General features: G+C 41.8%; 1 protein-coding gene across 1 annotated transcript in view; it reads left to right on the top strand.

Annotated features, from left to right (window-relative positions):
* The window catches only part of ppm1ka (protein phosphatase, Mg2+/Mn2+ dependent 1Ka), a 26547-nt gene extending 13766 nt beyond the window's left edge, over positions 1 to 12781 (top strand). The window contains exons 7-9 of the mRNA XM_028564266.1: positions 8905 to 9049; positions 10583 to 10717; positions 12575 to 12781. Coding sequence (XP_028420067.1) covers positions 8905 to 9049; positions 10583 to 10717; positions 12575 to 12706 — 412 coding nt within the window. The 3' untranslated portion in view covers positions 12707 to 12781. The remainder of the gene's footprint in view (positions 1 to 8904; positions 9050 to 10582; positions 10718 to 12574) is intronic.
* Positions 12782 to 16972: the final 4191 nt, after the last annotated feature.

Below are 16972 nucleotides of genomic sequence, written 5' to 3'. Positions count from 1 at the left end.
TGTTTACCAGTCACTTATATTGTTTACCAGTCACTTATATTGTTTACCAGTCACTTATATTGTTTACCAGCCACTTATATTGTTTACCAGTCACTTATATTGTTTACCAGCCACTTATATTGTTTAGCAGTCACTTATATTGTTTACCAGTCACTTATATTGTTTACCAGTCACTTATATTGTTTACCAGTCACTTATATTGTTTACCAGTCACTTATATTGTTTACCAGTCACTTATATTGTTTACCAGCCACTTATATTGTTTACCAGTCACTTATATTGTTTACCAGTCACTTATATTGTTTATCAGTCACTTATATTGTTTACCAGCCACTTATATTGTTTATCAGTCACTTATATTGTTTACCAGCCACTTATATTGTTTACCAGCCACTTATATTGTTTACCAGCCACTTATATTGTTTATCAGTCACTTATATTGTTTACCAGCCACTTATATTGTTTATCAGTCACTTATATTGTTTACCAGCCACTTATATTGTTTAGCAGTCACTTATATTGTTTATAACCAGCCACTTTTTTCCGGAATTAAAATTTATAAAAGGAAGTGCAGTAGCATATTTTGGATTGCTTCAATGCATTATTTTTTATTATTAATACATATTTTATTAAAGGTCCCATGGCATGAAAATGTAACTTTATGAGGTTTTTTAACATTAATATGAGTTCCCCCAGCCTGCCTATGGTCCCCCAGTGGCTAGAAATGGTGATAGGTGTAAACCGAGCCCTGGGTATCCTGCTCTGCCTTTGAGAAAATGAAAGCTCAGATGGACCAATCAGGGAATCTTCTCCTTATGAGGTCATAAGGAGCAAGGTTACCTCCCTTTCTCTGCTTTGCCCGCCCAGAGAATTTGGCCAACCCATGAGAGAGAGACATCATGGCTTTCAAACGAGCAAAGTGGCAGTTGGTCAAGGCCACACCCCCACCCTCCACCTTGCCCCCCCCTCTCTCCTCAATAGCTGGAGACACAGAAATGGCAAGAGACTTCAGATACAGTATTAGGGGACCACTAAGGTCTATATAAAAGAGACTTCAGATACAGTATTAGGGGACCACTAAGGTCTATATAAAAGAGACTTCAGATACAGTATTAGGAGACCACTAAGGTCTATATAAAAGAGACTTCAGATACAGTATTAGGAGACCACTAAGGTCTATATAAAAGAGACTTCAGATACAGTATTAGGGGACCACTAAGGTCTATATAAAAGAGACTTCAGATACAGTATTAGGGGACCACTAAGGTCTATATAAAAGAGACTTCAGATACAGTATTAGGGGACCACTAAGGTCTATATAAAAGAGACTTCAGATACAGTATTAGGGGACCACTAAGGTCTATATAAAAGAGACTTCAGATACAGTATTAGGGGACCACTAAGGTCTATATAAAAGAGACTTCAGATACAGTATTAGGGGACCACTAAGGTCTATATAAAAGAGACTTCAGATACAGTATTAGGGGACCACTAAGGCCTATATAAAAGAGACTTCAGATACAGTATTAGGGGACCACTAAGGTCTATATAAAAGAGACTTCAGATACAGTATTAGGGGACCACTAAGGTCTATATAAAAGAGACTTCAGATACAGTATTAGGGGACCACTAAGGTCTATATAAAAGACTTCAGATACAGTATTAGGGGACCACTAAGGCCTTTATAAAAGAGACTTCAGATACAGTATTAGGGGACCACTAAGGTCTATATAAAAGAGACTTCAGATACAGAGAGACTTCAGATACAGTATTAGGGGACCACTAAGGTCTATATAAAAGAGACTTCAGATACAGTATTAGGGGACCACTAAGGCCTATATAAAAGAGACTTCAGATACAGTATTAGGGGACCACTAAGGTCTATATAAAAGAGACTTCAGATACAGTATTAGGGGACCACTAAGGCCTATATAAAAGGGAGACCACTTCAGATACAGTATTAGGGGACCACTAAGGTCTATATAAAAGAGACTTCAGATACAGGTCTATATAAAAGAGACTTCAGATACAGTATTAGGGGACCACTAAGGTCTATATAAAAGAGACTTCAGATACAGTATTAGGGGACCACTAAGGTCTATATATAAAAGACTTCAGATACAGTATTAGGGGACCACTAAGGTCTATATAAAAGAGACTTCAGATACAGAGAGACTTCAGATACAGTATTAGGGGACCACAAAGGTCTATACAAAAGACTTCAGATACAGTATTAGGGGACCACTAAGGTCTATATAAAAGAGACTTCAGATACAGTATTAGGGGACCACTAAGGTCTATATAAAAGAGACTTCAGATACAGTAGGGGGACCACTAAGGCCTATATAAAAGAGACTTCAGATACAGTATTAGGAGACCACTAAGGTCTATATAAAGAGACTTCAGATACAGTATTAGGGGACCACTAAGGCCTATATAAAAGAGACTTCAGATACAGTATTAGGGGACCACTAAGGTCTATATAAAAGAGACTTCAGATACAGTATTAGGGGACCACTAAGGCCTATATAAAAGAGACTTCAGATACAGTATTAGGAGACCACTAAGGTCTATATAAAAGAGACTTCAGATACAGTATTAGGGGACCACTAAGGTCTATATAAAAGAGACTTCAGATACAGTATTAGGGGACCACTAAGGTCTATATAAAAGAGACTTCAGATACAGTATTAGGGGACCACTAAGGTCTATATAAAAGAAACTTGGACACTTGATGGAATCAAGCAATCGTTAAAGTTATCAATTTCAGCTGTGCTTTTCCTACTATGACAAGTCAACATGTCTGCGTTGAAAAAGGTCAATAGACATCTTGGAGCCACTTCGTTCTATCACCCTGTGCCCTACTTTCACCCTGAGGTCACATGCCCCGTACATCTTAACTGGCAAAGGAGGACTAAATCTACAGAGAGAGATGGTTTACTGCGACCTTTTCCCTTTATCGGTTCAAACTAAAGCCGTTCGCATTCGTCTCCAGACTCAGTGGCTACCTAGTTCAGCAGAATCAAAATCAACGTGGGAATGAGATAAACTCCCTTTCAGTATTGTGAGAAAAAACTTAAAAAGAAATAAAACAATAAAATATATAAAGAATCATGCTTAAATATAATCTTTTGCCGTTAAACTCCTTAATTGCAGGGTGCTATTCTTCCTGAGGTCCTTACAACTCACTTGTAAATGCGACAATGCAATAATAATAATACATACACATAACATCTTAAACCTACACTATAATTTCATGACAGAATTAACAAAATACACACACAAGACAAGGACAGACACATATGGTGCGTTCATGCCACCTGGGAATAACAGGGACCGCCCGTGTCATTACGTTGTTTTACGTTGTCATAGGCCTATTTATGGATAATTTTAAACATTTTATGTCTGTGCATGTTTCTTAGCAGAGGAGTTTGTCCACAATAAACAGTTTATTGTCATTGAAATATGTTCAGTGAACCAAAGTCGCCTCCATCAAACGTCAGCTGTCAACAACGCGTCACCAACTGGGGAACTCGGTTAGCAAAATCCAGCCCGAGTTTCCCACCTCTGATTCCCACAGGAAGTGACGTGAATGGTAACGTTTGCACTCGGAAAAACGTGCACCACTGTATTTTTTTTTTCCAGCGACGAAGCGGAAACAGGAGGCCTGTACGAGCTCGAGAGCAACCGTATGCCAGGACTCTCAGAGTGACTGCAAGTCTCTCCTGTAAACTTACCGGGTTAAGATGAGTTCTTTTATGGTGAATGATAGGCTCGATCCCACCAAGTAGCACATCCAATCAAATCGAAGCATTGACGTCAATGCTGCTGCCAGTTCTGCTGTTGTTTACCTTTTTACCATTCCCTCGTTTTCCCTTCGTCATCAAGGCGCCACTTGTTCATAAAGTACCTTCTCTTTTTCTTTACTTCAACAGTTTGTACACTCATAGCTACTGCTGACTCTGCGGTGGGCCCCCTTTGAAGTGCCCATATTATGAAAGAAAACACTTTTTCTGGTGATTTGGGGTGTTATTTTGTGTCTCTGGTGCTTCCACACGCATACAAACTTTGAAAACATCCATCCGTGGTGTTTTGAGTGAGGTACGGTTTCTGAATGTGTCCTGCCTTCAGTCTCCTAGTGAGCTGTTCAAAATCGGCACGGCTTTCTACGTCACTAGCCGAAACGAGCTGGCTAACCGCAAACATGCTAGCGCTAGCATGCTAGCGCTAGCATGTTACCTCGTTCTCAATGGCAAAGCACTGCTACAACACACACAAGTTCACCATAATCTACAAAAGAACTACTTCCACGTGTGCCCTGGTTTAGAAGAAGTCTCCCAGCTAATCCTGCCTTGGAACTGACTGAAGTCGGAGAAACAGCCTTTCTTTTACTGTCTATGGAGCTAGCTGACATGATCTACGATCTGAGCTACTGAGCATGTGCGAGTGCAATCAAAGATAGTACAGAAGAAAAGAAGTCTCACTCTGTAGCTAAAACAGAGAGCTGAACACACAGGGTGAAAAGAGGAGCTGCAGCAGTTTGCAGTACAACAAAAATATGGTGTTTTTGAAAATTAAACCATGTAAACCTATTCTGATATAACCTCTAAATAGAATAATTTATTATTATTATAATATGGGCGCTTTAACACCGAGGATATGTTGCCACATTTTTTTAGCCGATAAATTTCCTTTTGTCTGTACCTCAGCCTAGCTACATGTGTCACGGACTAGCGCTGATAACCAATCAGATGAGTTACTCTTTTGCATGACTAAAACACGCTATTTTTCAGCGGCACCACGACTTTTTCTGGCGCTAAACACCGCCTGAAGACGCCACTGTGGCTGGTATACAAGTCACCCGTCACTTTAAAAAAAAAAGTACCCGCCATTGGCTGGTTGCGGCTGCTAATTTTTGTCACTTTTTTCTGTGCTTTTTTTCACATTTTCTTCCTACATTTTTCAAGGTTTTTTTTTAATACAATTTTCTTTACATGCTATAAAATTTAATATAAACGCCCAAAATTCAATGACAGTAGTGAACTGATCATTTATTTAACTTGTGAAGAGCGTTGTAGGGAACCATCCACGTTATTTTGTTTTAAAATTTGGTTGAAAGAAACCCAAATTTCTGACATAGAAACGTTTTGAAAGAAGGAGGGTTAAATTAACATATTATAAAATGAAAGAAAATCACAAGAATAAAGTTATTATTTAACCTTTAACTTCTTTTATTGACAGACTGAGCAGAGCATTTCGAAATAAAAAGTCCAGAGTGAACGGTGCAGATGAAGTCAGTGGAGCTTCAGGTTGTAACGAGATAGACTCGACAGTATTTGGGACTTGAGGTCGACAGGTTTGGGTTTCCCTTCGGCTTAAAGCCATGAGTGTTACATAACAGCAGAACGAGGCTAAGTTTAACTCACCCGAACACAAACACACACGCAGAGTCAAAGTCCTTAACTAGGAAATGGCAGTACAATAACAAGACTGTGTAGAAGTATTCAGATATTTTACTGAAGTGAAAGCAGTGTGTAAATACATTCAACATTGAAAACTTTACTTAATTAATAGTATGTAAATGTACTTTTCAGCGATGCATTTTCTAGTTGTTGTTTTTTTTCCAGCCTGGACCCTATTTACCTGTTTTTGTGTCTGAGTGACTGATGGGAACAACAATCTCTGACATGGGTCCAGTATTAAGAGAGATCGCTGCAGTCAGCAGCGGAGAAACGAGCTACAATGTAAGTTAACTGCTGTTTTTTGTCGCTGACGGGCTCAGATTAATATTCTAAGTGTCTGACAACATTATGGAAAGGATTTCTAAGGAGGTCGACTTTTCTGTTAAAGAGTAGGATCCTTTTTTTAAACATAAAAACATCCGCGAAATTTCGTTCGCTAAACCCACCAGACTCCATGTAAATAATCAGTCATTTTAGCATCGTAAAATACACTTTCACTTACACACATTCAAAGTCGACAGAAACTAAATAAAACTGTGAAAAGCCGTTTTGGTTCGTCTTTCCACTTTAACCAACCATCACAACTCTAGTTTTGGTGGAAATGAACACATAGTTTACCGATTTACATGTGAAAATATGTTGGCTCTTTACACGCTAAATGTACTGTTTTTTTAAATGGAGTCTGGTGGGTTTAGAGCTAGCGACTTCCGAGCTGTTTCTGGTTTAAACAGAAAGGTCTCAAAGAGGTTATAAAGGTCTATCTCTGTAGGGATCCTCTCCATAATGATATCAGACACTTAGAATAATAATCTGAGTCTGTCAGCGGCAAAACAATAATTTTTGTGAAGGTAAATACAAAACGGACCTTTGCCCTATTAACTCACATCGTAGCTTGTTTTGCTGCTGCCGACTGCAGCGATCTCGCTCAATACTTGACCAACGTCAAAGATTGTTGTTCCCATCAGTCGCTAAGACACAAAAACGGTAGTTACCCTTTAAGAAGGAGTAGGATTTTCTCAACACATAAAGGAGTTATGTGTTGAGAAGTTTGCTATTTAAACGCCGCTTTTTTTATTAATAAGGGAAAAAATTCCACTAATTAACCCTGAAAAAACACACCTGTGAGGTGAAAACCATTTCAGGTGACTACCTCATGAAGCTCATTGAGAGAACACCAAGGGTTTGCAGAGTTATCAAAAAAAGCAAAGGGTGGCTACTTTGAGGAATCTAAAATATAAGACATGTTTTCAGTTATTTCACACTTTTTTGTTAAGTACATAATTCCATATGTGTTCATTCATAGTTTTGATGCCTTCAGTGAGAATCTACAATGTAAATAGTCATGAAAATAAAGAAGCACATTGAATGAGAAGGTGTGTCCAAACTTTTGGCCTGTACTGTATACTGAATTTAATCACAGTTATCACAGTTTGATGAGAAATAGCATGTACACAGGGGCGTCGGACTGGGGGTAAAACCGATACTGATTACCAGGGCCCGAGGGGAGAAAGGACCCTTGAAAAGTCTGTAATATATTTTATTTCAACTGGATATTTTCATTTCCTAATTCAATTTCATAATGCATGTCAGATGAAATGTAAAGTTAGTGTATTTGCTGAATAACTTGGTCGATTGACTGACTACATTTTGTATACAAAAAAAGACTAAGGTCTCAACCACCCCCTTCATAATGCGCCAAATGGTTTAGTCCATCTGCACGCATTTTGTTTACGTTAGCTAGTTTAGTTGAGCGTCTGGTGGAGCGCAAACTTCTGCTGTAGAAATGTCTTTCTCAAAGAAAGCCAAATCATGCTACCAAAAAGAAAGGAAAGACAGGAGGTGAAGGAGAGAAAACGAAAGTAGGGGAAACAATTGGTAACTGACTTCTTTTCAAAGAAAGGTGAGCACAAACTAGAAAACCAAATCCATGGAGCTAAACTGCTTGAATATCTCCGTGACTGTTAGTGCTAAAAACAAACTGAGACAACCCATATAAAGAGCAGAACATACACTTTCAAATGATAATTTGGTTATACATGTAATCTGAGCTAAAGGCTAAATAAATAAACTACACCAGCAATGCTGTTTGCATATAACACACCGTTATAATAGCCTAATTTAAAACATTTGAGGAACATTGGGGGCCCATAAGGACTGCCTGTGCATAGGGCCCAGGGTCTGGTGCTACGCCCCTGTATGTACACACTACAAAAAGGGCACAATCTGCCATTTACAAACTCATACAGACAAACTTAATCTCATGCAATCAATGTCCTGTGAGGTGAGGTAAGGGGCATTATCAAAGAAAAGGCATTAAGGTAAGACTAGGGCTGCCACCTCTTAGTCGATTAGTCGACTAATCGGTCGTTTTGGTCTTAGTCGACTAAGATTTCTTTAGTCGATTAGTCATTTTTTATGCTTATTCATGCTTAATTACTCATTTCCAAGAAACTTCTGAGCACATTTATGGTAAACACAAGATTTAAAGTGGTGCTTTTGCAGGATTAATTGTGGAGAAACTCAGTTTTACAGATGGTTAATTAACTACATTTATATTGTGCTTTTCTAGTCTTAACCACCTCTCAAAGCTCACAGCTCTGTCAATTAAATCAACTAATCGATTAGTCGACAAAATCCTGTAAGTGTTAGTCGACTAAGGAGTTCTTTAGTCGAGGACAGCCCTAGGTGAGACACAGGTGATGAGTGGCAGATGTGTGAGAGGGGAAGCAAACAGTCAAAGTTTTTGACTGACTTCAGTCGGACATTGGAGATAACTTTTAATTCGTTGGTGCCAACTGGGGTGGCAGCAAGGCTGGCGAGGCTTTCTGTTAGGGTGGCATTTGCCACCCTATGCCACCCCGGTAGATCCGCCCCTGGCTGCACCAGGTGCAAAATAGGGCCCTGAATGTGTTCTTGAGTAAATGTCCTTAAAGCTGCTCTAAGTGATGTGACGCATCTTTTAGTCTACAACATTTTTCGTCACATACAGCAAACATCTCCTCACTATGCGCTACCTGTCTGTCCCCTTGTTTTTGTTGCCGTTTGTGGAGCCTCGGTTGTTTACAGAGACCGCATTTTTTTACAGTGTGTTCAGGGGACAGACAGCTAGCAGATAGTGAGATGTTTTTTACAGTGTGTTCAGGGGACAGGCAGTTAGCAGATAGTGAGATGTTTTTTACAGTGTGTTCAGGGGACAGACAGCTAGCAGATAGTGAGATGTTTTTTACAGTGTGTTCAGGGGACAGGCAGTTAGCAGATAGTGAGGAGATGTTTTTTACAGTGTGTTCAGGGGACAGACAGCTAGCAGATAGTGAGATGTTTTTTACAGTGTGTTCAGGGGACAGACAGCTAGCAGATAGTGAGGAGATGTTTTTTACAGTGTGTTCAGGGGACAGGCAGCTAGCAGATAGTGAGGAGATGTTTTTTGTGTGTTTGTGTTCAGGATCCAGATGTTTGGCGGCTTCGTGACGTGGAACAGCGTCGGCGAGGCGCGCGTTAACGGGCGGCTCGCCATGAGTCGCAGCATCGGAGACTTCCACCTGAGAAGCAGCGGCGTCATCGCCGAGCCGGACACGCGGCGAGTCACCGTGAGTCCAAACGCTACTGTCGCTTCGTGTTAAAACCAACCTTCCTATCCACCGATAGGTTGGAGCTTGAAAGATCATATGTGTGTGTGTGTGTCTCTGTGTTATTGTGTGTGTGTGTGTGTGTGTGTGTGTGTGTGTGTGTGTCTGTGTTATTGTGTGTGTGTGTGTGTGTGTGTGTGTGTGTGTGTGTGTGTGTGTGTGTGTGTGTGTGTGTGTGTGTGTGTGTGTGTGTCTCTGTGTTATTGTGTGTGTGTGTGTGTGTGTGTGTGTGTGTGTGTGTCTGTGTTATTGTGTGTGTGAGTGTGTGTGTGTGTGTGTGTGTCTGTGTTGTTGTGTGTGTGTGTGTGTGTGTGTGTGTGTGTGTGTCTCTGTCTTATTGTGTGTATGCATTTGTGTGTCTGTGTGTGTGTCTGTGTTATTGTGTGTGTGTGTCTTGTGTGTGTGTGTGTGTGTGTCTTTGTGTTATTGTGTGTGTGTGTGTGTGTGTCTTTGTGTGTGTGTCTTTGTGTTATTGTGTGTATGTGTGTGTGTGTGTCTTTGTGTGTGTGTGTATATATATATATGTCTTTGTGTATCTTTGTGTGTGTGTGTGTCTGTGTTATTGTGTGTGTGTGTGTGTGTGTGTCTGTGTTATTGTGTGTGTGTGTGTGTGTGTGTGTGTGTGTGTGTGTGTCTCTGTGTTATTGTGTGTGTGTGTGTGTGTGTGTGTGTGTGTGTGTGTGTGTGTGTGTGTGTGTGTGTCTGTGTTATTGTGTGTGTGTGTGAGTGTGTGTGTGTGTGTGTGTGTGTGTGTGTGTGTCTCTGTGTTATTGTGTGTGTGTGTGTGTGTGTGTGTGTGTGTGTGTGTCTCTGTCTTATTGTGTGTATGCATTTGTGTGTCTGTGTGTGTGTCTGTGTTATTGTGTGTGTGTGTGTGTTTGTGTGTGTGTGTGTGTGTGTGTGTGTTTGTGTTATTGTGTGTGTGTGTGTGTGTGTGTCTGTCTTGTGTGTGTGTCTTTGTGTTATTGTGTGTATGTGTGTGTGTGTGTCTTTGTGTGTGTGTGTATATATATATATGTCTTTGTGTATCTTTGTGTGTGTGTGTGGGTGGGTGTATGATTGTGTGTGTGTGATTTTGTGTGTGTGTGTGTCTTTGTTTGTGTGTGTGTATATGTGTGTGTGTGTGTGTGTGTGTGTGTGTGTGTGATTGTGTGTGTGTGTATGTCTTTGTGTGTGTGTCTTTGTGTGATTGTGTGTGTGTGTGTGTGTGTATATCTTTGTGTCTTTGTGTGTCTGTGTGTATGTATATATGTACGTGTGTGTGTGTGTGTGTGTGTGTGTGTCTGTGTCCGTACTCGACAGTGTATATAGATACACACAACATAACACACGTGAAAGTAACGTAAACATTACGCTCATCAACACCAAAAAAGTGCCAATTTTACGTCGGAAATGACCGAAGAAAATCACCACGTACGACAAATACAACGTGAAGAAATAAAAACCAAAGTGAAAGTCTGATTTAAAAGATCACGTCTGCGACGTTTCTTGCAGGTCCAGCACGCCAGCGACACCTTCCTGGCTCTGACCACCGACGGCATCAACTTCCTGCTCAGCGACCAGGAGATCTGTGATGTCATCAACCAGTGCCAAGACCCCACCGAGGCTGCCGACGTCATCGCTCAGCAGGTACCAAGAGTTACGAGTCGAGTTTTCATCCAAACGAGGCGTTAATTTTGACAGAATTAGAAAATTTGCATCAACAGCTGATTCACGATTTATCGTAAGAAGTCGATAGAGCCCATAGACAGTATATATAAACTGGACCAACAGATCCCGTTGACATCCAGTGAAGGATATCAGAAGTCTCTTTCCCGGTGCTGGCTGAGCGTTACTGAGCAGCCCCCAACTGAGCTTGTAGACGTAGATGTGACGTGAGCAACGTGTCTGAAAGTTGTAAGTCTTCTGGTAGCTGTGCCAAGAGAAATCTCAATCATTCCCAATCTTACAGAGACGGAGAGTGTAGGTATATGTAAGGAGATAACATAGACACAGGCTAATTATTGATCACTAACATGCTAGTTAACATTAGTAATTAAACCTAAACAGCTCATGTAAGTCGAAACTGCCTGTGAGCTTCTCCTGTACTATACGGTAATTCCTCTACTGTGTGACAGTAAGTCTCGTGGTTATGACACAATCGTTAGCCTATTTTTTACAAAAACGTCTGCTACGGAGCCATAACGTGAGCTACAAGGTGATGGAGCCTTTGATACATTGTCGTGTTTCTTTAGAAATAAACAACGGACAAATAGAGTCTTTAAACACTTCAGATGTAAAGTTATTCTCTGTCAAAGTGACGTCAGAATGAATGGAAGTCAATGGGATGCTAACGGGAGGTGATGGATTGGTAGAACCAAAATAGCACCGTAGGAGGTTCGAGTTCTGAAGCGAAGCTTACCCCCCCTTGGGAGAGGCAAGGTGGTGGGGGTGGGGGGGTAAGTTATAGAGTAGGTCTAGACCACACTCTATAACTTACAGAGAGCCAACTATACCCTCAAGAGCAAGCATTTTGGTGCGGCAGCGGCAGGAAAAAACTTCACTTTAATAGACAGAATAAGCCAGAGCAGGTTTTTCTCCCATCCCAGAATGCTGTGTGGACTAAGCAGACCCTCCTCCGCAGCTCTGTGGAGGAAGGTCTGGCAACGCGAGACTAATGGGACGTAAATATGACGTTATATATATATATGTCCCATATTCCTGAGCAAGCAACTGTATGTTTTGAGCTCAAAGAACTATATTTTGCAAGCTCATTACATTACATTTTGAACAGGAATTAAAACTGGCAAAAAAAATTATTTTGTTTCAGCAAACAAAAAACCTATTCCACGCTCAATAAACGTACCGTGTTTTCCAGACTATTAGGCTACGTTCAGACTGCAGGCCAAAGTGGCCCAAATCTTCAGAAGTAGTGTGAACACTCAAATCTAGCCCAGATCAGATTTTCTTCTTCCACTTCCACATGTGGTCCTGAATCAGACCCAGATCTGATTTTTCTGTGTGAACAGCCGAGGCGGATTTGATGTGACTTTACCTCCAAAAACCCTCGCTGCGCCCTCTCTCCCCGCGGGGAGGGGCGGGGCCCCCTGCTTCCAGTGCGGCTGTTAACCGGGGCGGGCTGTCCTCATTGTTCCCCAACACACACACACACACACACTCAGACACACACACACACACACACACACAGAAACACAATCAGACACACACACACACACACACACACACAGACACCCACACTCAGACACAGACAGACACACACACACACACACACACACACGCACACACACACACACACACACACACACACACACACACACACACACACACACACACACACACACACACTCGGACCCAAACTGTGAGCAGGTTCCATAGGAGAGGAGCTTGGTGGCTCTTTAATAATAACTTTAATAAGTTTAACCACAAATAGTGTTTGTGTGTGTGTGTGTGTGTGTGTGTGTGTGTGTGTGTGTGTGTGTTTTAAAGGCGCTGCAGTACGGCTCGGAGGACAACTCCACCATCATCGTGGTCCCGTTCGGAGCCTGGGGGAAACATCAGAGCTCCCCCGCCGTCTACAGCATGAGCAGAAACTTCAGCTCCAGTGGGAGATGGGCTTAGATGACCACAAACACACACACACACACACATATACAGACAGACAGACACACACACTGACAGACACACACACTCAGACACAGCCACATACACACACACAGACACACTCACACACATAAACAGACAGACAGACACACACACTGACAGACACACACACTCAGACACAGCCACATACACACACACAGACACACTCACACACTCACACACTCACACACTCACACACTCAGACACACACAGCCAACACACACACACAGAGACACACAGACACACAGACACACACACCAAACCAAATGTCTGACTCAAATTGCTAATATTTTCAGTCTTTTTCTGGAAGTCCAAACTGTAAATTACGTGTAAAACTCTCTGAATTAATGTGACGACTGGCCGAGACCCTTCGGAGAGCCCCAAGTAAAGTACTGGAGAGTAACGAACTGGACAGTAACGTACTGGACAGTAGGGTACTGGACAGTAGGGTACTGGACAGTAGCGTACTGGACAGTAACGTACGGGTACAGGACAGTAACGTACTGGACAGTAACGTACGGGTACAGGACAGTAACGTACTGGACAGTAGCGTACTGGACAGTAATGAACTGGACAGTAGCGTACTGGACAGTAGGGTACTGGACAGTAACGTACTGGACAGTAACGTACTGGACAGTAGCGTACTGGACAGTAACTAGGGTACTGGACAGTAACGTACTGGACAGTAACGTACTGGACAGTAACGTACTGGACAGTAGCGTACTGGACAGTAACGAACTGGACAGTAACAAACTGGACAGTAGGGTACTGGACAGTAGGGTACTGGACAGTAACGTACTGGACAGTAACGAACTGGACAGTGGCGTGCTGGGACGTACTGGACAGTGGCGCACTGGACAGTAACGCAACTGGACAGTAACGAACTGGACAGTAACGAACTGGACAGTAACAAACTGGACAGTAGCGTGCTGGACAGTAACAAACTGGACAGTAACGCAAACTGGACAGTAACAACTGGACAGTAACAGTAACTGGACAGTAACGAACTGGACAGTAGCGTACTGGACAGTAACGAACTGGACAGTAGCGTACTGGACAGTGGCGTGCTGGACAGTAACGTGCTGGACGTAGTGGCGAACTGGACAGTGGCGAACTGGACAGTGGCGAACTGGACAGTGGACGTAACAAACTGGACAGTAACAAACTGGACGCGTAACTGGACTGAACTGGACAGACAACTGGACAGTAACGAACTGGACAGTAGCGTGCTGGGACAGCTGGACAGTAACGTACTGGACAGTAACAAACTGGACAGTAACAAACTGGACAGTAACGTACTGGACAGTAACGAACTGGACAGTAGCGTACTGGACAGTAACGAACTGGACAGTAACAAACTGGACGTACTGGACAGTAACGTACTGGACAGTAACAAACTGGACAGTAACGTACTGGACAGTAACGAACTGGACAGTAGCGTACTGGACAGTAGCGTACTGGACAGTAACTGGACAGTAACGTACTGGACAGTAACGAACTGGACAGTAGCGTACTGGACAGTAACGTACTGGACAGTAACAAACTGGACAGTAACAAACTGGACAGTAACGTACTGGACAGTAACGAACTGGACAGTAGCGTACTGGACATGGCGACTGGACGGTGGCGTACTGGACAGTAACTGGACAGTAGCGTACTGGACAGTAACGTACTGGACAGTAAGCGTGCACTGGACAGTAACAAACTGGACGGTACTGGACGTAACGCACTGGACAGTAAACGCACTGGACAGTAACGAACTGGACTGGAGTAGCGCACTGGACAGTAACGTACTGGACGGTAACAAACTGGACAGTAACAAACTGGACAGTAGCGTGTACTGGACAGTAACGGGTACTGGACGGTAACTGGACAGTAGCTGGACAGTAACGTGCTGGACAGTGGAACGCACTGGACAGCAACGCACTGGACGTACTGGACAGTAACAAACTGGACAGTAACAAACTGGACAGTAACGTACTGGACAGTAACGTACTGGACAGTAACGTACTGGACAGTAACGAACTGGACAGTAGCGTACTGGACAGTAACGTACTGGACCGTACTGGACAGTAACGTACTGGACAGTAACGTACTGGACAGTAACGTACTGGACAGTAACGTACTGGACAGTAACGTACGGGTACTGGACAGTAGGGTACTGGACAGTATGGTACTGGAGAGTAACGTACTGGACAGTGTATATAAGGTGTATATTGGTATATTTTACACATAGAGAGGTTTGTATGTCTTTGTCAGGTCTGTTCAGTTGTTTGTGTCCCACGTTTATATTTGTCACATTGACAGTTCGCTGCTGTAACCTCAAATTTCCAAAAATGTTGACTTGTCACGAAATTTTTTTTTATTTTTAAGAGTTAAAAAGATGTTTGTTTTGTTACAGATTATGTCCCGGAAATGTTAACTTTAACAAATCCTAAAACACACGTGAAAGTATCGTAAACATTACGCTCATCATCACCAAAAAAGTGCCAATTTATGTCGGAAGTGACCGAAGAAAATCACCACGTACGACAAATACAACGTGAAACAATAAAAGTGAAAGTGAAAGTCTGTTTGGACCTATTTTATTTCTAAGTGTTAACGTGTGTGTGTGTGTGTGTGTGTGTGTGTGTGTGTGTGTGTTCTGTGTGTGTGTGTGTGTGTGTGTGTCTTTGTGTGTCTGTGATTGTGTGTGTGTGTGTGTGTCTGTGTTCTGTGTGTTTGTGTGTTTGTGTGTGTGTGTGTGTGTGTGTGTCTGTGTGTGTGTGTGTGTGTGTGTGTGTGTGTTTTTGTCTGTGTGTGTGTTGTGTGTGTGTCTTTGATTGTCTCTGTATATGTGTGTGTATGTGTCTGTGATTGTGTGTGTGTTTGTGTCTGTGTGTATTTCTCTTTGTGTGTGTTGTGTGTGTCTGTGATTGTGTGTGTGTGTGTGTGTCTGTGATTGTGTGTGTGTGTGTGTGTCTGTGTGTGTTGGTGTCTGTGCCTGTGATTGTGTGTGTGTGTGTCTGTGATTGTGTGTGTGTGTCTGTGTAAGATTGTGTCTGTGTGTGTATATATGTCTTTGTGTGTGTGTACAGTATATATGTCTTTGTGTGTGTGTATGTCTTGTGTGTGTGTGTGTTTGTCTTTGTGTGTCGGTGTGTATGTGTGTGTGTGTGTGTGTGTGTGTCTGTCTGTGTGTGTATATATGTCTTTGTGTGTGTGTGTGTGTGTGTATATATGTCTTTGTGTGTGTGTATGTCTTTGTGTGTGTGTCTGTGTGTGTATATGTCTTTGTGTGTGTGTGTATATATGTATTTGTGTGTGTATGTCTTTGTGTGTTGGTGTGTTTGTGTGTGTGTGTCTGTGATTGTGTGTCTGTGTGTGTATATATGTCTTTGTGTGTGTATGTCTTTGTGTGTCCGTGTGTGTATGTGTGTGTGTGTGTGTGTGTGTGTGTACCATCAGCATCCCCTTGTGGTCACATGCCTAACCCACAGTAACGTACTCGACAGTGTATATAGATACACACAACATAACACACGTGAAAGTAACGTAAACATTACGCTCATCAACACCAAAAAAGTGCCAATTTTATGTCGGAAGTGACCGAAGAAAATCACCACGTACGACAAATACAACGTGAAGAAATAAAAACCAAAGTGAAAGTCTGTTTGGACCTATTTTATTTCTTAGTGTTAACGTTAACGGAGCTTTGCTGCTCAGCCAAACTAACATGCATTCAGTAATAAAGTTAAATTAACACGATAGAAATGGGAAAATATATCTGTTACACAAAATTATGTCCATAATTTCTCTAAACACACACACACACACACACACACACACACACACACTAGGTGATGCTGATGGTACACACACACAAACACACATATACACACACACACACACACACAAACACACACACACGCACTAGAATTTGACCCAGAAAACAGTGTGACAGCCTGCGTGCATGCTGACCTTCATAAAAGGTTTTGATGTCAGTGTGTGTGTGTGTGTGTGTATGTCTTGTGTTTGTGTGTGTGTGTCTGTGAATCTGTGTGTGTTTCTTTGTGTGTGTGTGTATGTATGTGTATATATATATATATATATATATATATATATGTGTATATATATATATATATGTGTGTATACATATATATGTGTATATATGTGTATATGTATGTGTGTATATATATATATGTGTATATATATATATGTGTGTATATATATATGTATGAGTGTGTGTGTATATATATATGTATG

The sequence above is a fragment of the Perca flavescens genome, chromosome 19, assembly GCF_004354835.1.
Source record: "Perca flavescens isolate YP-PL-M2 chromosome 19, PFLA_1.0, whole genome shotgun sequence".
NCBI lineage: Eukaryota > Metazoa > Chordata > Actinopteri > Perciformes > Percidae > Perca > Perca flavescens.
The sequence above is the reverse complement of the archived record's forward strand: the minus strand, read 5'-3'. Positions and strand labels throughout refer to the sequence as shown.